The 24,561-nt window shown below is 58.5% G+C and overlaps 1 protein-coding gene across 3 annotated transcripts; it reads right to left on the bottom strand.

The window, feature by feature from the left end:
• Nucleotides 1-24,082, bottom strand: TNKS1BP1 (tankyrase 1 binding protein 1). Of its 3 annotated transcripts, XM_074371998.1 has the most exons (13): nt 23,927-24,065; nt 21,988-22,111; nt 20,836-20,943; nt 19,119-19,752; nt 17,540-17,609; nt 12,264-13,637; nt 8,211-10,333; nt 2,748-3,102; nt 2,390-2,540; nt 2,151-2,278; nt 1,258-1,415; nt 956-1,028; nt 1-436 (listed from the first exon to the last, which is right to left on the bottom strand). In XM_074371998.1, exons 3-12 carry the CDS (start codon nt 20,927-20,929, stop codon nt 968-970), a joined length of 5,148 nt encoding a protein of 1,715 aa, XP_074228099.1. In that variant the 5' UTR covers nt 20,930-20,943; nt 21,988-22,111; nt 23,927-24,065; the 3' UTR covers nt 1-436; nt 956-967. The 3 variants fall into 3 exon arrangements, with proteins under 3 accessions (XP_074228099.1, XP_074228097.1, XP_074228098.1); XM_074371996.1 differs by lacking the exon at nt 21,988-22,111 and having other exon boundaries at nt 23,927-24,082; XM_074371997.1 differs by lacking the exons at nt 21,988-22,111; nt 23,927-24,065 and adding an exon at nt 21,270-21,423.
• Between the last annotated feature and the right edge of the window lie 479 nt (nt 24,083-24,561).

The raw sequence follows: 24,561 nt of genomic DNA, 5'->3' as shown, positions 1-24,561 counted from the left end.
GCAGCACCAATTCCCAAAAAATTTTATTGTTTCAAGTGGCAAAATGTCATTGGCCTCTGTGGGGCACCTGGCAGGGCGGAGGGAGACCTGGGGTGGGGCTGGGCTCCACCCATTACAAAAAAATCAAAGGCTTTTATAAAAAATGCTATAAACTGGTATCAAAAGAAAACCCAAGGGAGGCTGGAGGAGGAAGCAGAGAGGGAGGCGGGAAGAGAGTGAGGGAGGGACCAAACCTTCGACCACTAAAGACTGGTTGGGAGGGGAGGTGTGGGGAGAGTCGGGAAGGTGATACAAAGTGCATAACTGTGCCTCCCCAGACGCCCCTCAGAGGTGGAGGAGCAGAGGCTGCAGTCTGGGGCATGGTGGGGCTCAGCCGCCTCCTGGCCGGGGACCCCACAGGGACGGGCACTGCCTGAGACTGCCAGACGGGAAGGACCTGCAACGGGAGGGAAGAGAAGAGGTCGGGAGGAGACTCAGGGGTTGAGGAGTTGCTTCAGTGCCCCCCACCCCCATCCAGCCTTGCTCCCCTAGTGGAGCCAGTGTGACAAAGGGTGTGCTGAGGACCTTGAACCTCGTGAGTGCCCCCAGGGGTCCCAGAACCAGAAGGGCGAGCAGACCACACTCAGGCAAGCCATGGGGCATGGGGGACCATCCTTGAGCCCAGGAAGGAAGGCAGGGGATGGACGCCCTCCTCCTCCTCCTCCTCCTCCTCCTCGTCCTTCCCAAGCCAGAGCACACCCTGCTCTGTGGGCAAAAGCTAGAGGAAGCCAGGGGACCCAGCAAGGCTCTGGAGGTGGGCTTCACCTGCCTACTTCCAGCCTCGCAGAGAAGAGGGATGGAGAGCTGAGGGCTAGATGTGGGTCTGGGGCCTCCTGAGTCCTCCAGGACAGGCCAGACTCAGCCCTGAGCCCGCTCCCAACCCCACAGTGGCCCAAGCGCAGGCTCCTGCCCTCACCTCTGCAACTCCTCAGACCTTCTTCTTCTTTAGCTTCAGGGCTTGCAGCCAGTTGGGCGAGGATCCTTCTGACCTAGAAGGCAGAGGGCAAAGGTCATAAGGGAATGGTAGGGACAGAAACACCCCTCCCACCAGGAGAGGTCGCCTGGGGCTTGGAGATCAGAACTCTGAAATCAAATGAAGAGTTGATTTGGGGCCTGTCAACCACCTCGAAGCCTCAGTTTTCCTCTTCTGTAAAGCAGGGTTTCCTTTTAAGGCTAACACAGTGAGGCCAGTTAATGTCCAATAATTAGGCGACCTACCCTGAGGATTTCTCTGGCTTGGGAGGTACCGCCAGGGGCTTTCCCAGCCCTGGGACCTTGCAGGACTTGGAGCGATGGATCGCGGACTCCTTCTGGCTCGACTTGCTCTCTGTCGGTTCCCCCTCATCAGCTGAGCGGTTCCGGGAGCGCAGCTTGGCCTAAGAGACAAGCCCAGGTGTAGACAGATGTTGGAGGGAGGCAGGCAGGAGGCTCCACAGGAGGCCAGGCCTTCTCCCCAGGGTATGCCATCTGGGGAATCAGGCTCAGACCCCTCAACGGTCCTTTCACCCCGGTGGGTGGGAAGTCACTTAGAGATGAGCTTCCCCCAAGAGCTGAGCCACACCCTGCACACAGCAGGCCCTCAGAAGATGCTGCTGAATTGAATCCAGACTAACCGGGCTGAAAAAAGCCAGTGGGGACTTCCCACCCCTGTGCCTCCACTCATTCTGTTCCCTCTGCCTGGAATGCCTCCCTACCATCCCATCGTCCACAGCCAGCTCCAATGCTCGCCTCAAAGCCATGATCAAATGCTTACATGAGGCCTTCCCCAATCTCCCCTCCCATCCCCAGCACCCTACTGCTACAAAATAACGTCTCTCTCAATCTCTGAGAGGGCCTGCCTCTTAGCTGGACCTCCCAGTGACACCTAAAGTTCTCCCTTCACCAGAGCTAATGATGGCATGGCCCACATCCCTCACTACCCCGTGAGGTTCTGGGACGTAAACATGCCTTGTTTCTCCTTCCATCCCACTTAACGCCCAGCACAGGGAGAACAGAATGAGACAAAGAACAGGAAGAAGGGGGCTGGGGGACGAGTAGATGGATGGAGAGAAGACAGGCTGGACATGTGGTGGTTACTGGCCAGATGTGTTTGCCGCATGATCAGATGGTACCTTCAGGGCTGAAGGGCTCAGGCCAGGAAAGAGGTTGACTTTCAGCCCCTTGGTCATTCGTGTCCGGCGGTTCTGAGGCTCCTCCACCACCTCCTCGTCTGAAGATGGCACTCGCGAAGCCCGTGGTTCTGCGAGGGCCCGGAGAGGGGCTCAGCACGGGCAGCAACCGCAGACCCCCCCGCTCCTGCACCACCCCCAGACGTCGACATAGATGTCATCACACGATACCCTGGTCCTACCCGTAGAGTCCTGGAACAGCCTTGCATCCGACTCTGCTGCCTCCGACAGGCCCAGCGTCCCCCCAGGGCGAATGGCCGGGGCCCTGTGCCCACGCTTGCGTCCCAGGTTGGCACGGCTCCGATACATGGCACTGTCAAGGATCTCAGTGTCCTGCTCAAGACAATGGCAACACTGCTGCCTTCACCGTCATGGTCCTGCCCCATCCCACGGGAGCCCCTGAGAGCCACGGGCCATGAGCTTCCTGCTTTCTGCCTCCCGGACTGAGACCACTCGGGGTCCACGCAGATGAGGGAGGACCCAGGGATGAGGCTCTGGCTCCACCACCCACATACCCCCGACGACAGTGCACCCACTGACCTCAATGAAGGAGAAATCCTGACTGAGGGAGCTGGTGGGAGCGGGGCGTGGGGGCGGCGTCGGGCCCCGCAAGCTCTGCCCGGCCCCGGCCTGGCCCCAGGTGCCGTCCACCTCTTCCGTCCGGCTGGCTTCACCGTCAGGCTGGGGCCTCCAGGAGGACGGAGGGTCCCTGCCAGGCTCCGGGGTCTGCCCTTGGTCAGCACCTGCTGCGGCCCCTTCCTCCTCCAACAGGCCCCTGGGGCCTGGGGCTGCAGACTCCAGGCGGGCAGCTGTCTTGGAGCTGCTGGCGGCCAGCATCTGGTCCAGCAGGCCCTGGGAGCCGGGGGGCGGGGAGCGGGCCGGGCACCCGCCGGAGCTGCAAACGAGACAGACCCCAGGACAAGGTCACGGAGGCTGTGTCTCCCTCCTCCGAAGCCCCCCTTCACAGTGCACTTTCCCCAGCCTCTCCCCTCCCTGCCCCCGGATCTCTGCGTGCTTTTCCCAGACTCCTTCAGGAAGGACTCAGTCAGGGGCTCACACAGCGCTGCACAGAAGGCCCGACCTGGGCCAGCCTGGCGGCTTCAAATCCCAGTGCACCACTTACTGAGACCTCGGGTGAGGCCTCCCACCCTTAAAAGCCTCGGGGTCTTCTAATTTTACAGACGCATCGGGGGAGTGATATGAGACTCTAAAGCATGGAGCACAGTGCCCGGCACACAGTATGTGCGCCTAAGTAACAGCTGTTCTCACCGCTGCCGTCACTGCTGCCGACGCTGTCCGCCCGCCCCTCCAGGGGCACCTGCCTGGGCAGTCACACTTCTCGGGATGAGCCAGGTACTGGCCCATCTGCCCATCCAGCCCCTTCAGCCCCCACCCTCCACGTCACCCCCGGTGCCCCAGTCTCACAGAAGACCCGCCCTTGCAGAAGGCTGTGTACCTGGACAAGCTGCTCCTGCCCAGAGAGCTCCCGCTCCACTCACTCTCCCTGCAGCTCAAGGCCTCCCCTGGAGCTGGCCAGCTCCCCATCCCCGGCCACCGCCCTCCCCTTCCCTGCAAGCCCTGGGCCCTACCTGTGCCTCAGAGTCTGCGGCTCTCTGTCCCCACTGCCCATCTGTGAGCAACTTGAGGGCAAAAACAGGGCCCCCTGTTACCCTGGTGCCCCCAGCAATTGGCCCCAGGCATGGCCAGAAGCAGGACTGAGCACCCCAGCACGTGGCCCCAGGCGTGGCCAGGAGCAGGACTGAGCACCAGCACGTGGCCCCAGGCATGGCCAGGAGCAGGACTGAGCACCCCAGCACTTGGCCCCAGGCGTGGCCAGGAGCAGGACTGAGCACCAGCACATGGCCCCAGGCGTGGCCAGGAGCAGGACTGAGCAAATGCTTGCCTAGGGAATGAGAAGCTGGGTCACTTGCACCTCAACGCAGCATCTGCATCTTCTGCCCGCTGCTCCCTCAAAACACAACACGAACGCACCAGGCACACCACACCCTCACTGGCTCACAGACCTCACACCTGGAGCTTGTGTGGTCCAGCTGCCCCCTGAAATACACAGACACCTGCACATACACACAGCACATCCCATGCAGCGAAGTGCACTGCTCCTCTGTTACTCCCGTGACATGCACCTCGTGCCTACCCCCACCACAAGCACAGCAGAGTCACACCCAACACAGACACACACACACACCCCGTGCACACCAGGCGTGGGAAAGGCAGGCAGGGCAGCTCCCGGAAGCCAGGCCACAAGTTCCCAGGATTGGAGGGGAAGAGAGTGAGGCAGGTGACTCAGTACCAGGGCGGAAGAGGGGGAGGGCAGGAGGGAGTGTGTGTCAGTCTGTCCTTCCACAAGCTGCTGACAGATGGAAATTAAAGCGGTCTAGGGAGGGAGGGAGGGAGGGAAGGAGGGAGGAGGCGGAGGCAGCAGCAGAAGTACAGGGGAATCAGGAGCAGCCCTGGATGGGGGCCAAAACCAGCTCACCCCGCTGCTTAAAATCAGGGAGGCTGGGGAGGGAGGGGGCGGCGGCAGCACCCCACCCACCCAGCCTGAGAAGGCCCTACCCAAAGCCTCTCCCAGGGGTGAGGCAGAGAGGAGGTCGAGGGCAGGCCCTGAGAGCTAAGGGGATGTGAAACAGCGGATGGGTGGATGGAAAGATCCACTTCCAGAGCGAGACCTGGCCCTGCGCCCCGTGGGCAGAGGGCAGTGGGGGAGTTCTGTGGGCTCTGGGGGTGGCCGTGGGGCAGGGGAGGGAAGCACTGGGGATGCAGTGTACACCCTCCCTGCGACCTATCTAAACCCCTCACCCACCCTCTGCTCATCTCAGGAGAACACCCAGAAAACCTAACCTGAGCCTGTCCCTGGCAGGGAAGCAGGTCAGGAATCTGCCCCGAACACTGCCCACCCCAATACGGGTATGGGCTGCATCCCATGCCTGGGGCCTCAGCAAAGTTACTCATCCACTCTGAGTCTCAGTTTCTTCATCTGTAAAATGGGGACAACATAAGTACCTGTACCTTGCTGGGTTTATTGACAGAAATATGCACCCAGCACATAGGCAGCCCTTCATAAAATTTTAGGATAATCATCATTACCCTCAACACAGGATCCTGACCTGAGAACTTGTCTCATCTTATACCATCTCTATGCCCTACCCAACTGGATTCTGAGGATCCTGAGGGCCAGGACTCTATCCATCCCCACCCACCCCCATTGCCACTCCAGGTGCAAACATGGGGACCGGCAGGTGGTAGATCCACAAAAAATCAGTTTCCTGGGGTTCAATGTACCAAGACCCAACAAGAGAAGGCAGGACTGAAGCCAGAATGATATGTCTCAAGGGGCAGCAGCTGACCTTGACCCTAGAGAGCCAGAAAGAGGGCCCAGGGAGATGACCACAGGACTGGGGCCCGAGGGAACGGGAAGGGCCCACATTCACAAGTTGTGGGGCCTTGAGAAAGTCATGCTGCCTCTCTCAGCCTCAGTTTCCCCACCCATGGAATGAGGGAGCTGGCCTCAGGAGCCCAGAGGGTCCTCTCAGATTCCGTGAAGATTCCCCCCCACCCCAAAAATGACTGAGAGGAAATCCTCTTTCTGCATCGCTAGGGCCCAGAGGCAGGGGCAGGAGATGACCAGGAGGCCAGAGAGAGGAGAGGGCAGTGCACCAGCTCACAGGGGACCCAGGAGCCCCACTCCCTCCAGGACAAGGCACCTAGACACAGATGAGGGGCCGAGTTCTCCCCACACTGCTCTTGTCACAGCCGTATGGACAGTGGTCCAGCCAATGACCACCAGCAGGGGACAGGACAATCACCAAAATGTCTCCCAGGGCCTCACTTTTTGGACAGCTCACATCCATCCACACTTGCAAAACAGATATAAATGCTAGAGGTAAGCGTTTGGTCAGTGATTACCAGGTGCTGGGCAATTTCTATCACTTCCTGTATGTGAACTTCTAGCCCAAGAACCCCAGGAGTCTCGGGAGTCCATTACTCCCATTTACAGATGAAAACTAAGAGGGCTGAGCGGAGGAGGAACCTGCCCAAGGGCACAGAGGTGGCGTGCGGAATCAGTACCCAAACCTAGCAGGTGGGCCCTCAGCCAGCCAGCTGAGCTGTCCTCAAGGACTTCTCGTTACCAAGGGAACCTCCAAAATTTCCTCTAAAGAGCAACTTTCCAGAGGGTAGAATTTCCCTAAGTCAGATGCTCAGAACACTAGCCCCTTGGGTATTAGTTAAATAAGCTTGAGAAACATAGGTTAGAGAAAGGGAAACAGGTTTCCTGACTCCTGTGTTTTCACGTGATAATACCCATACTCCCCAAGTCTCCTGTAGGCCCACAGAGTACACGGCATTTTCCAAATGCATAACCCGGCCGGAAAAACCCAAGTGTCTTAAAGGTGTGATGGAGACCAAAGCTCAGACAGCAGAGTGCGGAGGACTGCAGGCTTCTCCCAGTACCCTCCCCTTCCCCAGCCCAGCCCCCCCGCTGGCCTCTCCCTCCATCCCAAACAAGGGGAGATACTCTCACTTCCCCCTCTCAAGGGCCACCCCAGTCTTCAGGGAAAGGCGGAGGGCTGCGGTTCCCGTTGCTTGGCAGTCTAAGAGTCTTGAATGCATTTAAGACACAGACGTCAGAAAGAGGCACTGCTGACTCTGTGACCTTAAGCGGGTCACACCACCCCTCGACCTGCAAACTGGAGATGACAAAATTCCCTTTCCTGCTTCTCAGGACAGGTGTGAAGGTCAACGAGAGGAGGTGCGCAGCTGAGCCCTGGCGACCATGGAATTCCGACAGCCCCGGGAAGAGGAATCCGAAGAAGCAACCACAGGGAGCCCCCCACCAGGAAAGCTGCAGCTCAGAGAGGGTCAAACTGGGCCAGAATCCAGAAGCCTCTGGACTCCTAGTCCGTGGCACTCATTCCCTTCCCTGCTGTCTCCCCTTAGCACCTGAGCCCCAAAAATGGTCCCCTGGCCCCACTCTCCCTCCTCCTCAACTCCAAATGCCTCTCTCGACCCCTCCAAAGCCCCACCAATTCCCTCGAGGCCCTTCTTGGTCCCTCCTGTCCCCTCCCACTACCATCAGCCCCTTCCACTTATAACACAGCTCCCACCCAACACCCCCTACCACCTTCTTCCCCACATGGCCAGTGAGAAGCTCCAGGGTTGAACAAGGTCACACCTGCCACTCAGTCGAGAGAATCAAGCCAAATCTCAATGGATGGAAATGTTAGCAAAATAGATGCAATGGCTTTTTAGCACCCTTCCCAGGTGCGAAATCACCCCACTTCGATTTAGAGCAGAAAAATCTCAGAGACAGATTGTGGTTGCCTTATAAAACTACCAGTTTGGTTTTTTGGAAAGTTCTTTTGCAGCAATTCTGTGCAGGAAGGTCAAGGTCATGGGGCCAGGAGCCAGGTCCTAATGCCCTTAGATTCTTAAAGTGATGCTTTTCTGGACCTTAAGATAGAACAGGCAAGAAGCACTGAGCTCCGACTCTCCGTGAGAAACAAGTGAGGGCAACTGCCCACTCCACCCAGACCTGGAGAGCTCAGGCCAGGAAGAGGCGGAGTCCTCCTTCCCAGGCCTAGGAAAACATCCATGTTCTCTGGCCTCCAAGCACCTGTGGCTTTAGGAATGCGAGGCCTGGGGAACAGCCATGAGAGTGGAACCCACTAGAAACCGTCCAAAGACAGGACCTATGCCACCTCCTCCAGCAGAGTCACAACACAAAACCACCACAGGAGCCTAAAGCGTAGGTTGCAAAAGTCACACCTCCACCATCACATTCATCATTCAAAATAGGAACTCACCTGTATGGGTGTCATAGTTCAATCAGAAAAAAAAAAGTAAAAAATCCAGTCCAAACCATCTCAAGTGTCCAAACACCAGAAGGCCCTGGAGGAAAGCAGTTTCTATCTGCCTTAGAAAGGCTGCAAGTTCCAGACAGCAAGGACGCCATTCCTCCCGCACTGGATGGTGCTTCCTTACCTGGCTCCGAAGTCAGGGGCTTCTTCTGTCTCCATTTCGGACTCTTCAGGGCACATCTCCAAGGAAAGCAAGGAGTTGTCTCTGCTCTGGGTCTCTGGCCCACTTGTCTCACCAACTCCCAGCTCCCTGGCCTCTGAGGGGTCTCTGACCTCCAGGCCCGGGGACAAGATGCCATTGATCCTCAGGCCTGGGTCTGGGCACTGGCTGACCTCTCCCACCCCACGCTCCCTGGCTTCACTCGGGACCCCCGAGAGCTCCACATTCCGGAGCCCTCGGTCCTGGGTCCAGTCCATCTGCCCCACTCCACATTCCCGCAGCCCCCGAGAACCCTCAGACTCTAAGTCACAGGGCACCTCCAAATTCCTCAGGCCCAGATTGTCGCCCCAGTCCACCTGGCCCGCCCCGAGCTCCCTGTTTCTCAGCCCCGGGTCAGGTGTCCAGTCTGCCTGACCCACCCCACGCTCCCTTGATTTCAGGAACTCTCCTGCCTCCAGGCCCGACCAGTCGGTCTGCCCCACGCCACTCTCTCTGGCCTGGCTGTGGCCTCCTACCTCTGCCACTCCAGCCAAGTCTCTGCCCCTCACCCCAACCTCAGAAGTCCAGTCCTTCTCCCCAGCTCCAATCCCCCTGGGCTCCTCGGACCCTCCAGTCTCCAAACGGCCAGGCAGCTCCACATCTCTCAAGCCCAGCTTGTCCGCCCAGCTCCTCTGTCCCACGGCATCCTCCCTGGCTTCACTCGAGCCCCCAGAAACCACACAGCTGGACACTTCCAAGTTCCTCAGGCCCAGCTGGTCAGCCCAGTCCATGGTCCCGGCCCGGGTCTCCTTAGGAGGCACAAAATGGCCACCTCCCGTCTTGCCAGAAGGGCTCAGGCCAGCACCGCTCACTCTGTCGTCACCAATAATGCCAAAATGACGGCTCTTCTCAGCAGCCTCCGCACAGAAATCGCTGCTCCAGTCCCGCTGCCCTGGGCTGAAGGCTGCCTCTGGCTTGGGGACAACACCGAGGCTGAAGTCTCCGGCCCAGCCTCGCTGGCCCACGTCCCGGTCCTCCTGGTCAGCATCACCTGGGCTCCCGCCCCCTGCCTGCTGTCTTCCCTGCAGCCCTCCAACCTCCTGGTGGGCATCACCACCTTGCCAGCTGCTCTGGTCTCTCTGTCCCAGTGCCCCATCCTGCAACTGGGGGCTGCTGGGACTGAATAAGCCCCCAGACTCAGTCTTTTCAGGCCAGCTTGTATCTCTGCTGGCTTCACCCAGGCTGTCTCCACCACTCGGGACCTTCTTCTCAAACTCTTGGTCCTGCTGTTGGGCTTCCTCGGGGCTGAACCCGGCGCTCAGGGCTCTTATCCCAAACCCTCTGTCCTGGGAGCTGAGGGCCATGGAGCTGCCACTGCTGCTGTAGTCCCTCATCCAGGCACTTTTCCCGAAATCCTGGTCCGGCTGCTCTGTGCCCCGGCTGCTGTAGGTGCTCAGTGAAGAATCACTCTTCCCAAACTCCTGGTCCTGCTCGCCTGCATCCTGGCTGCTGTACCTCCCCAGCTGGTCCTTCTTCCCCAAGTCCTGGCTCTGCTCATTGGTATCCCGGCTGGCATAAGCACCCAGAGAATCCCTCTTCCCAAATTCCCAGTCCTGAAGGCTTGCATCCCGACTGCTGTAAGTACCCAGAGAATCTCTCTTCCCAAATTCCTGGTCCTGGAGTTCGGCATCCCGGCTGGAGTAGGTGCCCTGGGAATCCCTCTTTCTGAACTCCCAGTCCTGAACATCCACCTCCGGGCTCTGTGGAGTGCCGAGCTGGGCTGGCTTTCCAATCAGCCAGTCCTGGGCCTTGAGCACCCCTGGGGCAGACACTTCACTCCCATCTTGGCTGCCGACCTCCACCTCCTCCTGGCCGATGCCACACCGGCTGGCCCACTCCCTGGAGCTCCCCTCCCCAGCTCCTTGCCCACACTTGCTGGTCCAGTCCCTTTCTCCAAGGCCCCGGTCCCCTCTAGGACTCACACCCCCAAGGCCATAGTCCTGACAGGTGTCTTGGGACCAGCCGGAAGGACTAAAACTGCTGGAATGTGAGTCGGCTGTGATCCCAAATTCACTCTGCAGGTCTTTTTGGGCCCAGCCAAGGAGTCCCTAGGAATCAGAAAAAAGAGAGGGACAAAGAAACAATGCTTGAAGTCAATCAGGATGGGAATCAATCCAGAATGAGAGTAAGTACTGCCTCATGCCCAAGAGCCTCACTTTGGCTACAGAAAGCTTGGATTTGGATCCCAGCTGTGTGATCTTGGGCAAAACACTTAACCACTCTGGGCCTCAGGGTCCTCAGCCATAAATGGGAATAACTCCTACTACATGGGGTCGTACAGGAGGGTTAAACAAAGTCATTTAAACCAAGTACTCAGTATAGCGTCTGGCATGCCCTGGACACTCAATCGATGACCCCATGGTCATGTTTACAGCCCTCGGGCAACACCTGGCTCACCGCCAGGAGAAAGGCTGTCTGGAGAGTGGTCTTCACACGGATGTGGGAGTACACTTCCAGTCAGGAGAGATGGAGACTCAGAGCCCCTCCACAACCTCCTTTCCAAGGCAGAGTTCCAACACCACCCCAGCCCTTCAAGCCCCAGAGCTCCCAGCCCCTTCCTCCCTAAGGAAAGCAGCCTTCTGCCTAGGCTTCCCCAGCAAGACCTCTCTTTCAGTCCTCACGGGGAGGCAGAAGGCACAGCCTCCTCCGGCACAGGGGAAAGACCCAGCCAGGGCTCCCGGCACCCCACCCTGTACTCCCTGACTCACTGCTGTGGGAGGGGAAGCCCTGGGCTCAGGGCTGCGGAGCCGGCCAGCCTCATCCCGCAGCGCCGCGTTGGCCAGCAGCCTCTCCAGGACAGACATACTGGGCTCCCTGTCCCCAGGCTGGGCCATGGCTCCTGCCCCCTGCTCGCCCCAGGCTTTTGGGTGCGGCAGGAGCCAGGATGGGACTGCGCTGCTCCCCTCGCCCGGACCTGTCCGACGGCTCTGGCTCGGGCTCTGGCTCCCGCTCGCCCTGGCCCCGCTCCCTCCAGAGCAGCTGCGGCTCAGCTGCCCCGCCCAGAAGCCAGTTGAGTCACCCAAATCCCGGGACAGACACACCTACTGCAGGAGCCAGCTTGGTCTTAACTCCTTCCTGCACCTCCCCCTCCACCCTCTCCGCCCCCAGAGGCCCCTGGCTCCTCCTTTCTTCCAGTCCCACCCCTACCAGCCGAGGCTGGGCTGGAAAAAATACATTTCAAAGGCCACCTGGACCCCAGCCCTGAGATTCTGAGGCAGCCTGGTAGGAGAAGGGGCACTGGCCCCGGGAACTGGCACTCCGGCCCCGGCCGAGGCACCAACTTGCTGGGTAACCTTGCACAAGGCTCTGCCTCCTCTGGGCCACGGCTGCCTGTCTACAAAGGCAAGTCTGAGCACAACAGTAACAGCAGTCATAAAAGCCAGCACTCACCAAGCACCGTGATGAGCCAGGCGCTATTCTTAGTACTTCACAGGTACTGAGCTCATTTAGTCCTCGCCATCACGCTACAAAGTAGAGCGCATCATGGTTCTCCCCATTTTACAGATGTAGAAACTGAGGCACAGGCAGAAAAGTCACTTGTTCAAGGTCACACATGGGCAAACAGACAGCAGGGCCAGGAGACAAGCCCAGGCAGTCTGGTTCCAGAGCCCACACTCTACCTGGCTATGCTGATGCCCTTCGTGACATCATTCGGAATAATGGACTGAACACTCAGTACGTGCCGAGCGCTGCAGCCAGCACTGTTATTAAGAAAGGACTCTGAAGTAAAGGTTAAGGTATGTTCCCAAGACCACTCAGCTGAGGGATGCTGGAGTCAGGTATGAACTGACACTTAACCCTGAGCATCACCCCATACCCTCTGCTCTGCCAGATGGTACAGGTCTAAGGGGCACATCCATAGGTGCGTTGCTCACAGATGGATCCCCAGCTCGCAACACATAAAATCCATGCTGAAAGAAGGAAGCCCTCCGAAGCCCTGGCTTCCATCCAAAGCCCTACCCCGTGTCCCATCCTCACCTCGGAACAGGCACTTGGAGTCTGTGCATCCTTCAGCTCAGACGCAGGTCCCCGCCTTGCACCTCCAGCACTGGGTGGTGGTGAAGCCAGGAGGTCATCCAGCCAACGGGAACTGCTCTCAGGGTCTGCAGGCTCAGGGGATGCCCTACAGGGGTCTAGAACCTCTGTCCTGGGTTGGGTGGTCTCAGCCTGGGCCAGGGTCACGGCCTCCTCCTTGGCAAGCAGTGCCTGCCCAGGGTCAGGGGTGTCAGCAAAGAGGACACAGGGCTGGTCAGGGGGCGCTGGCTGCTGCTGCCCCAGGACAGGTTCCAGGATGGGGAGGGCAGCCTCCCTGGTGGCTGGAGAGAGTGGGGATTCCTGTCCAACCAGGGGCTCTCGCTCCTCGTACCTCTCCTCTGCCTGCAGCAGGGCTGGTACAGGCGGGTCCCCTGTTGTTGGCAGGGGCTCCAGGGGAACATCTGGGGACTCAGGACGACTCTCCCCATCGCCCTTTTGGGTTGGGGAGATGCCTGGATCATCCGCCTGCACACAGGAACCAGGCCTTCCCGGCCCCTCCGGAGCAGATGGGGCCTCTTGCCCCTGCTGGGACGCCCCTTCCTCCCTGCTGGACACAGCCCAGTCACCAGCCTCCTCAGCCTCCGCGGCCTCAGTGGCTTCAGTGATGGGGGAGGGGGGCGGGGAGTCCAGCCGCCACACCCCTAGACCTGAGGGCCGCGTGGGGAAGGTCCATTCAAAAGACTGTGACAAGCTCCAGTTGGACTCTGTCCCACTCCCAAAGGGACGATCCAGCACCGACTGGCTCCCCTGGGTTTGGGGCAGGGCAGCCAGCGAGCCCCCCAGCTTCTCCTGGTCTTGGCCGGGTGGCCGGAGCACACCTTCAGAAAACCTGCGCTGAGCCAGGCTGGTGGGACGGAGGTCCTCATCCCCCCTGGCTGCCACATCGCCAGATGGAAACGTCCGAGCGAGGTCCAGAAACTCACTCCCCTCCGTCAGGGGCTGGGGCAAAGCGGCTGGGGGCTGCTCTGGGCTGTGGTGCCCTGAGACCTCCTGGAGGGGGATGCTGCCAGGTCTGGAAGCCTCTGTGGCTCCCACAGCAGGGAGCCCTGGACTAGGGGGGTGGCAGGAGCCCTCGTCAGGTGGGGTCACGGCTGGGGATGCCTGGGTCGGAGTCTCGGGGAGGCAGGGAGAAGCCCCGGAATTTGCAGGACTCTGGGCTTCTGGAAGCTGCGAGTGATGGGGGGAGCTCTCATCAGGTAAGCAAAGACGGGGAGACCCCGGGGCCGGGCCTGAGGCTTCTGCGGGGAGGCCTGAGCTGGTGGGGCCTCCATTCTCCAAGGCGTGGCCTGGGCTTGAGGGGACCCAGGGCTTGGAAACCTGCAAAAAAAGGTCAAGAGCCATCACTCACCACTCAGCTGAGTGGGGGAGACCCCAGCTGACCTCACACAGACCCCAGGTCAGTTGCTGCCTCACACTCATTCCAGAGAGGAAACTCGGGCTCAGAGGGAAGCCCTCAGGACGGCTGCAAGGGGACCCGAAATGATGTAGCGGTCACAGACCCCTCCCTTTGGCCCTCTCCCCACAAAATGCACATAGCCTTATTCACACAGAATCACTCAGACAGCTTCAGGTGGTTCAAACCCTTCCACCCACCCACAGCCACCCCAAAGCTCAGCTAAGGATATCCGAAGGGTCCATGGTTCATGGGTCAATAATGCTGGCTCTATAAAGGGAAAACTGGGGCTCTGGCTGTCTGGGTGTATGGAGAGTCTGCCTCAGAGCAGGATTCCAGGCCCAGGGCAGCTCCAGACTAGCTCCAGGGAGCAGCTCTGGGGCAGGCATGGACTCTCCACCGTGCCAGGTGCAGCCACAGGTCCCACCACCACCCAAGGAGGCAGGCAGCCTTGGCATTCAGGCGAAAGGCACTGGGGGATGACGTGAAAGCACCTGGCCTGGAACCACCCCCTCCCCCAGCACCGCCTCTTATAAGCTGTACGCCCTCCTGGATGGGGGCCACTCTCAGCTTCCCCATCTGTACCCCAGGCTACAGTGTCCCTCTCACACACGTAGGTGAGGATTAAATAAGATGTGGGGATTAAATAAGATGTGCACACGGCCTCTCGGGATAGGACTGATAGGAAAAATGGGTGCTATGGGACCCTGGGGACACGAAGCACCTGGCACTCCTTCACCCCTCCACTCTGCCTGTCCCAGACAGTGAAGTGAGTCACACTCTATCTGACCTTTGCCCTCCCAGAGGTCACGATTTCCCTGCCGCCCTCTCCAATGAGGCTGTTTCTCCCACATCATCACCTATGGGGTCTGGGCAGCAGGAAGCGTCCTGCTTGCTTCTCAAGGCCGACTTCCATTCCCTCCTCCCTCCCTCCTCTCTGCAAAACTCTGCTTTTAAAGCTCACGCCCTTAAGCTACACCCCCCGGAGCCCCTCCTCTCTGGACCCCTCATTCCCTCAAAAGTGGGGCTCCCTGCGACCCTCCCCAGTGCTACCTGTTACAATTTGTGGTCATTCCAACAGCCACACGGTCAACCCGTCCCATCCTGGACGATATCTCTGTGACCCACCTCTCCCAGGGTCACACCCTAGACTCTGTCCTTACCTGGAACTGCTGCTCATCCGTAATCTTACTTCCAAGTGTCCCGCTGGCCCACTCCCACCCCCATCTATCCAGCTCCCTCTTTCCATGCCCCCACCTCCCTTAAACTTCAACCCCTCCTTCCCTCCCATGGTCCCCTAGTCCCCTCCCACCCTCACTGCTCTCTCTACCACCACAGAAGTCACTTTTTCACACAGCTCCCTCAACTCCCTCCCTCTCCTGTCATTTAATCTGTTTAAACACAGTGTTCCTCTAGCCTAACACTGCTCCTGGGCAGCTGCACGTGGCCAGAGAAAAGCATGTAACCAGGATGGCTGGTCCCATCCTAGCCCCACCACCCGGGCCCTCAGTGGGGCCCCAGAGAGGCCAGCAATGCTGCTACAGCCCCCTCCTTCCTACACACACCCCCAGCCTCCCGGGGAATGCTGCCCATCTCGGCTCCTCAAACCACACCTCCTCCCGTCTTCCCTCAGCTGAAGGCCTGGCCCTCCTCCGCGAGAACGCAGAGCACCCCCATGCCCTGTGCCCATGCCCTGCGCCTACAGCCCCACCGCCTGCATGGGCACAATAGCCCTCTGCTCCCGGTCACGAACGCAAGCTGTCCTTGCTCAGAGCTCAGGTCAGCCGCTCCTCTCTCTGTCCTGCATCACTGATTTTTCCTTCTCTACTGGATCATTTCCATCAGCACACAAACCGCTCTCATTTCCTCTGTCTTAAAACACACACACACACACACACAATGCTGTCGACTCCGCCTCTCTCTCCCCATTCATTTTCTTAAGCACGTGCTCCAGGTTCAGGACCCATCACCACAGCTCCTCTCGCCTATTCTCTGCTGAACCCCCTCCCCCTAGACAGGCTTCTTTTTTCACTTTGCCACCTCACTGGTCTGGTCAAGGTCACCCATGACCTCCTGCAGTTAAATCCTGTCCTGGAGGCTCACCTTCCCTGCCTGGTCAGCAGTGTCTGACCACTGACCCGCCCCCCGCCAGCCGTCCTCAGGTCCTGGAAGCTGGCATCGTTTGGCCTCCAGGACTCCCTCCTCACCAAATTTCCGCCTACCTCACCGCTGCTCTTTCCTGCTTTTTCCTAGCTCCCCAGATCTGCCTCGGTCCTCTTCCCTCCCACCCCTCGCCCACTCCCTTGGTGATCTCAGCCGGTCTTAACTACCATCTGTACACTGACAAGTCCCTGGAACTCCAGACTCAAGTATCCAGCTACCCACGTTTCCACTCGGATGTCTACATGGCATCTCCAACTCAACAAATCCAGAAGCCAACTCCTCTGATCTCCCCCAAACCTGCTTCGCCCTTAGAAGTAAGTCCCCTTCTCAGGAAAGGGTAACCTTCCGATTGTTCAGGGCAGAAGCCCTGGGGTCATCCTTGATTCTGTACCCTCTCTCTCCTCACATCAGTCTGTCTGCAGATCCTGTCCACTTCCCCTTCAAATTCTAACCAGCACCCACCACTGCTCACCATCTGCACCACGGGCTACCTCCAGGGCCCATGCCACCACCAGCATCTCTCACCTGGGTTGCTCCAACCACCCCCTAACTGGTCCCTGCTGCTGCTCCTGGCTCCCCGCAACCAAGAGGGCAGGACAACTCTTTACAACTCAACCAGCAGATGTCACCCCTGCCCTCCAATCCCTCAATGGCTTCTGCTCCTCACACAAGCCAAGGTCAAGGTCCTCGATGGCACCAGCCTGTCACCTCTCTGTCCCCACTACCACCCAACTCTCAACTCACTACAATCCAGACATCCTTGCCGGGAAGTTACCAAGAACTTCGTACTTGCAGTTTCCTCAGCCAAGAATGCTGTTCCCCAAACATCCACACAGCTCACTCCCTCACCTTCTTCGCTGCAAGGTCTTCCCCAACTAGCCTCATCCCAGGACCTCCCCAGGTGCCCCCAGGGCGCGTCTGATGCCCTGCACATCTGCTGGTTCACAGGGATGCCTGTGTTTGCATTTGCCTCCCTGCATCAGGTGAGCTCCCTGGGAGCAGGGGCGGTGTGTGCTACGTTCTCTGCTGCTTCCCCCGGCACCCGGATCAGGGTGGCTGCTCAGCAGATATTTTGGGATAGACAAGTGAAGAGTCAGGGCTCCACCATGGGGCAGACAGGATAGCCTCTGGCTAGCCAGGGCTCTGTGAGCAAGAAGGGCCATTCTCAACATCATTTACTCAGGAAAGCAGGCCGACCGTCCTCCCAGCACTCTGTGAGGAGGGGATGGAACAGGAAGCCCCCAGGGAGGGGCTTTTCCTCTCCTCTGAACCCTGAGAAGGCAGCCCAGCCAGGGAGAGCCCTGGAGTCAGACCCTTCAGACCCTGCCTCAGCCCACTGGGAGCCCTGTGTCCTCATCTCCCGAGTGGGACCAACACGGCCTACTAGCTAGGGCAGTCACCATTCCTGGACATGCCCAGCACACAGTAGGTAATCAGTGGTCGTTGTCATGGTCACAGCAAGCAGCCTCAGGGCTTGAACCACAGGTAACCAGGTGGCCTGGGAGTTGAGGAATCTGAGTCCCAGGGGCCAGCCCTTGGGCGAGTCTCCTCCACGTCCTCCATTTTCCCATCTGAACTACCAGGAGGTGGAACAGATGACCTCAAATGACCCTTCCGCCTCTAAAATACCATGGTTCTGACTCGTAACTGGAGGATAACTCACGTCAGGAGGTGGCTCAGAGCTGGCTGGCTGAGCCAGGTCCCCGTTGAAGGCCAGGTCAGAAGAGGAGTTCCTGTGAGGGAGAAGGGGAGAAAGACGGGAGATGCAGGCACAGAATGGAGACTCCTGTTACAGGATGGATGCGGGGAGAGCTGATCAAGGGTCTGCCCAAGTGCCGTCAATAGTGTTAACCGTCCCCCCTCCCCATAGGCATTTACTACTGAGCCCTGCCTGGGACCACGGGGATAGAGACACAGTCCATAGAGAAAAGTGCCCGGGAGATGGTGCCTGTTCCCCACCTGCACGTCAAGGGTTAAGTTCCCCCAGCGCCTTGGAGAAAAGCATCCAACTTGCCCAGACCCCTCCATGGTTCGTTCCCTAAAAGATAAGTCCTCCTTCCCTGAGCCGGGAAGGGGTTAATGTTCTCCTGCAGCGGGGAGAGTGCAGCTGGTCCCGCTGCCCTGCCAATACTTCTTGAGGAATGGCAGGGGGAGGGAGAGGGGAAGAGGGAAGAGTGATTTTCCAAGGTTGAAGTTGTTCCTCTTAAGTTTAGCTTGGAGGGAGGGAGGGGAGGAACCCAGCCTAGGGAGGGGAGGAACCCAGCCTGGACAGGGTGTGACCTCCTGGGAGCCTAGGACACAAAGTGTTTAGGAGGCCCTGCCTTCCAGGCACTCAGGTGAGAGAGGAGCCAGGCTGGACAGGGAAGCACAGGTAAGGCTGGGGCCATAGCTCTGCCCTATCCTTCACAGCAGCAGGAGGGGGTGGGGGCCTAGGAGCCCAGCAGAGCTGCCAAGCACCGAGGGTACCAACTGTGTCTCAAGCTGGCTCTCCCTGCCCTGAGGATGGCCTCCCATGTAGCTGAGACCCCCTCCACCCAATGCCCAAGGGGCACCTCCTGGTCAGCCTTCCTTTATACTGGCACCAACTCCAGAGAAGTATGTTACACGGGACAGTCTCCTACCTCGCTGTCCTGGCATCAAGGTGTGTTCACATCTTATCTCTCCCATCAGGCTCCTCCTCACAGCCAGACTACATCCTACTCAACTGACACACACGCAGGTGCATGCACACACACACACTCCCCAACACCTGGCACCCTGCTCCACCCAGAGGACAAGCTAGCACTTAAAAGCACATGCTGGAATCAAACAGACCTGAATTCAAACCCCAGATCTGTCCCTCACTTGCTAAGGGAACATGGGAAGTCATTTTGAGCCTCGGTTTCCCCATCTCTAAAATGGGTCTAACATTCTCGTCCCTAAACAGCATGGCTACGGATTAAGTGAGGCAAAGTTCTGCTCTCAGCATTAAAAAAAAAAAAAGAAAACTAAGAATAAACTTCTGTACTGTACAAGTGAGCTCTACTACAAGCAGGCATCAACTCTATAAAGAGGATTATCGTTGCAAAAAGAGCGTAGGAATGATAACACCGTCTGCTCTGCTCAGGAAATGTTCTGTGACTTAGACCAGGGTGGCCGGCGCTCACAGCACCACTAACCTAAAAGTGAAGATCACAATCCCAGATGGGGCCACCCACTTCGTCCTCAGGCTGCAACAAAACGTACAGCTTTCCACCTCTCACCTCTCCTCGGGGGTCTTGCTGGGCTCCTCCGGGCACTCGGTAGAAGACTTGGCTGGCCCCTCCTGGGACCATCCCCTGGAGAGGGTCCCACCATCCTCATCCCTGGGACCTGTGGCCACACCATAGGTCCTGGGGCCATATCTTGAGCTGCCATCATGGTTAAAAGTAAGGCGGGAGCCCCAGAGGCGGTCAGGGCTGGCCAGGACCTCCTTCCTCGGCTGTTCCATCTTGGCCAGAATCTCTTCCACCGTGGTGGCTGCAAAGCGCTCCGAGGCTGGACGGAAGGGGGCAGGTGCCTTCCGCACACCCGCCGGGGCAGCGCATCGGGCTGGAGGCGTCAAGGGGGGCGTCTCTTCCTTCCCAGGCTCCTCTTTCCCAGTCTCCCGGGTGGCTTCTCCTCCAGCAGAGGCCTCAGTCCTAGGCCTTGGTGCAAAGGGAAGGGGACGCTTGCTGCCACCATAGGGCTGGGGTCCCGCCAGCATGTTCATCTTCCGGGCAGAAGGCAGCTCCGCCAGAGGACCCCGGGGGGGCCGAGGCCCAACAGGCACCAGCAGGCTGGGCTTGGCAGGCAGAGCTGGCTTGGCAGGCAGGGCCCGGGGTTTGGGTTTGACAGGAGGTTTGGCCCGAGCATCACCTACCAAAAGGGTGGGTTAGGGGCTGTCAGAAGAACCAGGAAGCAGAACTCCGTCTCCCACCCTACAAACTCAGAATAATTGCACCCTTCTACGTATGAGTCAACTGTCACCTCTTCCATGAAGCCTTCCTTGATTTTCCATACACATCCCAGAAACATCTTTTCCCATTTCCAAATTGCCAAAATGTTCAATCTCCCTTATAAGCTAAAGCTATTTAGGGGTCCAGTTGGCACCTATTTCTCCCTTTGCCCACTCTGCACCTAGTACACGTTCTTATCAAATGAATGAATGAGCAAATGAGCCAATAAATGAATGCCTTCTGCCCACATCAAGCAGTCCACACAGCAACTCCCCACTCTAGTCATCCCCTCTTCTTACATGACACTGTACTGTACTACTGTCCATAGCAGTAAGTCCTATCCAGCTCAGTTTCCCCTCTGCCTCCCTGCTGCCCCCCCACCCCCGCCAAGTGCACTCCCTAGCCAGGATATCCCCACTGTCATCCAATGTGTGATCAGGAATGCAAATTTACTATTGACCTAAGCCAAACAGAAGTAAATCTGCTACAGGAAAAAAAAAAAAAAAAAAAAAAAAAAAACCACCCAAGACCAGAAACTACCTTCTATATAAGGCATTCCAATGCCAAATAAAAGACCTTGGAATTACTCATGGCCACAGCCCTTCTAATAGGATCCTTTATCACCCACTCATTGGGCTCAGCGCAAAAAAGAGGAGTCTAGACAAGGAGCCAGGAGGCCTAGGTTCAGACCCATAGGTGCACACCATTTCCCCACTAGGCCTCAGTTTCCTCCTCTGTCAAACACATGGTTTGAGCCACATTATCTCGAAGCTTTGTCTGTTTTCAACTTCTGGAAAGCAACGACCTCAAACAGTTCTGAAGGGTCTCAACGGGAGCTGAGAACCTTTCAGACTTACCCTGCACGTCCCCAGTACTCTTCCTTCCCTCCCACCGCAACAGAATCATCGCAGGCCCAGCCCCTCCAAGGCAGAATGGGGGTTCAAGTCTCTGCCCCTCCCACCCTCCTCCCAGCCACCCCGCTCCACCTTGCACCCATAGGTACCTGGCTCAGAGCCAGCAGATACCAGTTCCTCCTCCATCTCCCGGGGCTGTGGGGAAGCCATGGCTGTGCCTTCCCTGAGAGCAGACACTTTCATCACATGCGGCAGACCTGCATGAAAATTGGGAAGCAGACGGGTGTGAGCTGGGTGGCTGAAGACCCAGGAAAAGAGAGAGAGAGAGTAGCAAAAGGGCTGGGCGTTGCCAGTCAGCTCAGCGAGGGAAGTCTCCTACTTCGAGCAGAGGCAGAGTGTGGGACAGGAAGAGGGAACTTCAGAAGGGGGGTTGGGGGAGGTCAAGGGAGGTCCCCAGCAGCCACATCCTCCACTCTTCCCAGCTTACTCTCCAACTCCTGTCTCCTAACTCTAAAGTCCAAAAGCATCAGGGAGCCACCCACTGCTCCCTCCTCTGGCCAGCTCTCCAGGGCACCCCACTTACCACCCTCAAGGCACCCCCTTGGGTCCAGTGGCCCCACTCGAGGTATCTACTCAGAAGCAGAGCAAGAGGGCTGCAAAGTCTGGAATCTCTCCGTGAATCACCTCATGGGAGACGGGAAAAACCCGCTCCTCCCCAACCTGGGGCTCCGCCCCACTGCCTGCCTGCCTGCCTCCCCCTTCCTGCTCACCCTCCTTCTCTCCCTCTCTCCTGCAGCTGGGAGTGGTTCCCTCTCCCCCCTCTTCACCCTCCTCCTTCCACATCCCTGCCCTACTCCCGCCTCCCAGAGCTGTCTCATCCAAACACGGAAAAATAAGGAATAAAAAGTAAACATCTGGAATACATTTTTTTCTTTAATTTCTCAATCGCTTTGGCTTCAGCTTGGAATTTGATGAGGTAAAGTCAGGGCCTAGTCCTGTTGCCATAGCAATGGCCTCCCACTGGATTTCCAGAGCCTCGCCAAGAGGAAGGAGGAGCCGGCCCAGGCCTGGGCTGGGAGAATGGGACAGGGCTTGAGAACATCTGGGGGGTGGTGGCTTGGGGGAAAACTCCCTGGGGTTCCCGCTTCTTGCACAGTCAGGGTGGGACAGCCACAGCCTAAGAAAAGGTGATATGTGGACATCATTCACCAGCCGAGGGTTGGCCAGAGGGGTTTGGGGGGCTGGCGGGTGCTGAAGAAATCTTAAACCAAGTGACAGCCATTATTAGAAGACGGGTGCACCTCCTCCAAGTCTGTAGCAGGGGCTTCGGGTCCGCTACACCAGGATTCAAAGGCTGGGTGCGTCTACCACGTTCTAGCTCTGTGACTTCAGGCATGTTGCTTGCTTCTCTAGGCCTCAGTTTCTCTATGTGAAAAATGGCTTTACTGAGACTGTTAAGAGGCTTATATGAGACGATGCATGCAAATTGCTTAATACAATGCCCAGTGCATAGTAAGTGTCCAATAAATGTTGGTCACTATTAGTATGACTCCCTTCAGTGTCACCAATGAGCTAACATCCTTGGTCACCACCTCCTCCTCTTCCCAAACAGACTCCCAGCATTCCAAACCTTTCCTTCTCTCCCTGAGGGCCCCACTCATGTCACCTGTTCTTCAGACACTCCACCACCTCCTCCACCCTGGCTCCTGAGGCACCATCCCACCCATAAGGGCCCCCTCCCCCCCAACCAGGTTGACAGAGCTCTGCCCCTCCTGTTTCAAAGGACGACGGATGTTCCCTATCACCTGGTATGCACACAGTCAGTGAGAACAACTCAACCATCTCCAACCTGCAATGGGCACTACCTTCCTCAAAGTCATCCACTCCAGCAGGTCTGGCAGGCCAGCAACACATCCTAAGAAAGGACCTCAGCTGCCCAGCCTTTGCAAACCACCTCCACCCGGCCGCCACCTCTCATTTTTGACCCTGCACCAGCTTGTTTCAAAGGTAGAAGGGAATATGGAGAGGGTAGGGTGAAACCCAGAACCATCAATCCCTTGGTCAACCAACTACCACGCAGGACTGCTCACCGTGGGTGGGTGAGTAACGTGCAGAGCCAGCCCAAGTGTGCATGGAGGAGGGGCACATGACAGAAAAAATTTTAAAAACACAAGATCCTTGTCCTTGAGCATTATTACAAGGGACATGGTGTGGATGGTTAGAAATGGGGACGAATTAGCCAAGGACCAAAAAATCCCTTCACCTGGGGGCCTGATGGGCATCTCAGCAGTTTGAGGGGCTGCAGCAATGAAGTGGGGGCTCGCCTTCCCTAACTGAGGAGGGGGGTCGCAGCAGCTCTGAGGCCCTAGCTAGGAAACCCAGGTGACCAAGGCCAGAGCCAAAAGCTGTAGAATCACAGTGGCTCAGAGCACTCCTCACCCGCCAGGAGCGGACTAGCTAACCTCCCGCGAGCATAGGCCGCCAGAAGAGCAGGGGAGAGGCCGGGCAGCTCCATCCAGGGAGCAGAGGCCCAGAAAAGCATCGCCGCAGGCGGGGTCGCCCATATGGACCCTGGGCTCTCTGGCCGGATCTGGGACCAGAGAGGTCGGCGGGGACAGCCGGAAAACTGCTGGAGGGAGGGCCAACGGGAAGACAGAACAGCCCGAGGCGAGGGGCCGTATGGAGGGGCCCAGTGGGGAGCTCTGGACACAGAGGGGACGGCAGCAGCCAGAGAGGAGGAGGAGATGAGGGTGGAGGAGGAGGAGGGGGCGGTGGCAGCAGAAGCGGAGGACTTGTGCGCGGGATGTGAAGCAGCCGGCGAACAGACGAGGGACTGGGGAAGGGGACTGGGTGGGGGCGGACTGGGGTGGCTGGGGGCGTGCCGATGGAGTCTGGGGAGGGGGCTAGCGCCGGCCCAGGGAAAGGGGAAGGCGGGGGTCCCTCCAGCAGCTCCGCCCGCCCCCGGCTCCGCCTCAAGCCCTCGCCCCCTCCCCCCTTTCTTCTGGCTCGGCCAGCACGAGCTCCAGACCGTGCACCCTCCGCCCCTGTGCACACGCACCAGCTCCTCTGTGTCTTCCGCCTCCCTTGCGTCCCCAGCCCCTGCAAACTTTCTTGGTGACCCCCCCCCACCTCAATCGAGGTCCCGGCTGGAAATCGCCCACTCCTTCCATGCCTCTCCCCGGCCCCCAACCCCGGACCCCGCCCCCTCCTTCGGCCTCCTGCCCGCCCCCGCGCACTCACGCGCTCCCCCGGGATCCGGCTCTGCTCGGCTCGGGCTTGGCGCCCCGATGCCAGTCTGCGCCGCCACCGCCGCCGCTGCTGCCGCCGTCACCGCGGGACCAAGCCAGTGCGAGCCCCGGCGGGAGCCCCGCCCCTAACTCCGCCCATGGCCACGCCCCCAACTCGCCTCATGAATATCCATAAGCCGGTGAAACCCAGGAGTGGACAGCCGGTGCTGAACTCTCCAGATCGTATGCAAATAGACGCTGCCCAGGTACTCAATTATTCATGAGCCTTGCAGAAAAGGGGCCCGCCCCAGGATCAGACCCCGGCGAAACTGACGCAATCCAGCAGCTAAAGAGCGCTCGGGCAAAATGGCCACCGAGACGACTGCCTAGAGGAGACTGCCTTGGGACGGCCCAATCCTCAGGCCCAGCTGCCTGTACTGATTGCAGCACCATAGAGTCACCGCTAGAAAGAAGGTAACCGTTGGCCGACCGGAGAGGCTTCCTGTGGAAAACACCTGAGAGCCGACACAACGTGGCCAGTCCACGTGTATAAATCCAGGTTTGGAACCACCGCAGGGATGACTGGAAGCTCTGTTGTCCTGGCTAATCCTCATTTATCTCCTGGCATATTCCCAGATACGTTTCTCC

This window comes from Camelus bactrianus, chromosome 10 (genome assembly GCF_048773025.1).
Source record: "Camelus bactrianus isolate YW-2024 breed Bactrian camel chromosome 10, ASM4877302v1, whole genome shotgun sequence".
Taxonomy (NCBI): domain Eukaryota; kingdom Metazoa; phylum Chordata; class Mammalia; order Artiodactyla; family Camelidae; genus Camelus; species Camelus bactrianus.
Note: the sequence above shows the minus strand (reverse complement) of the source record. Positions and strands in the feature narration are given on the sequence as shown.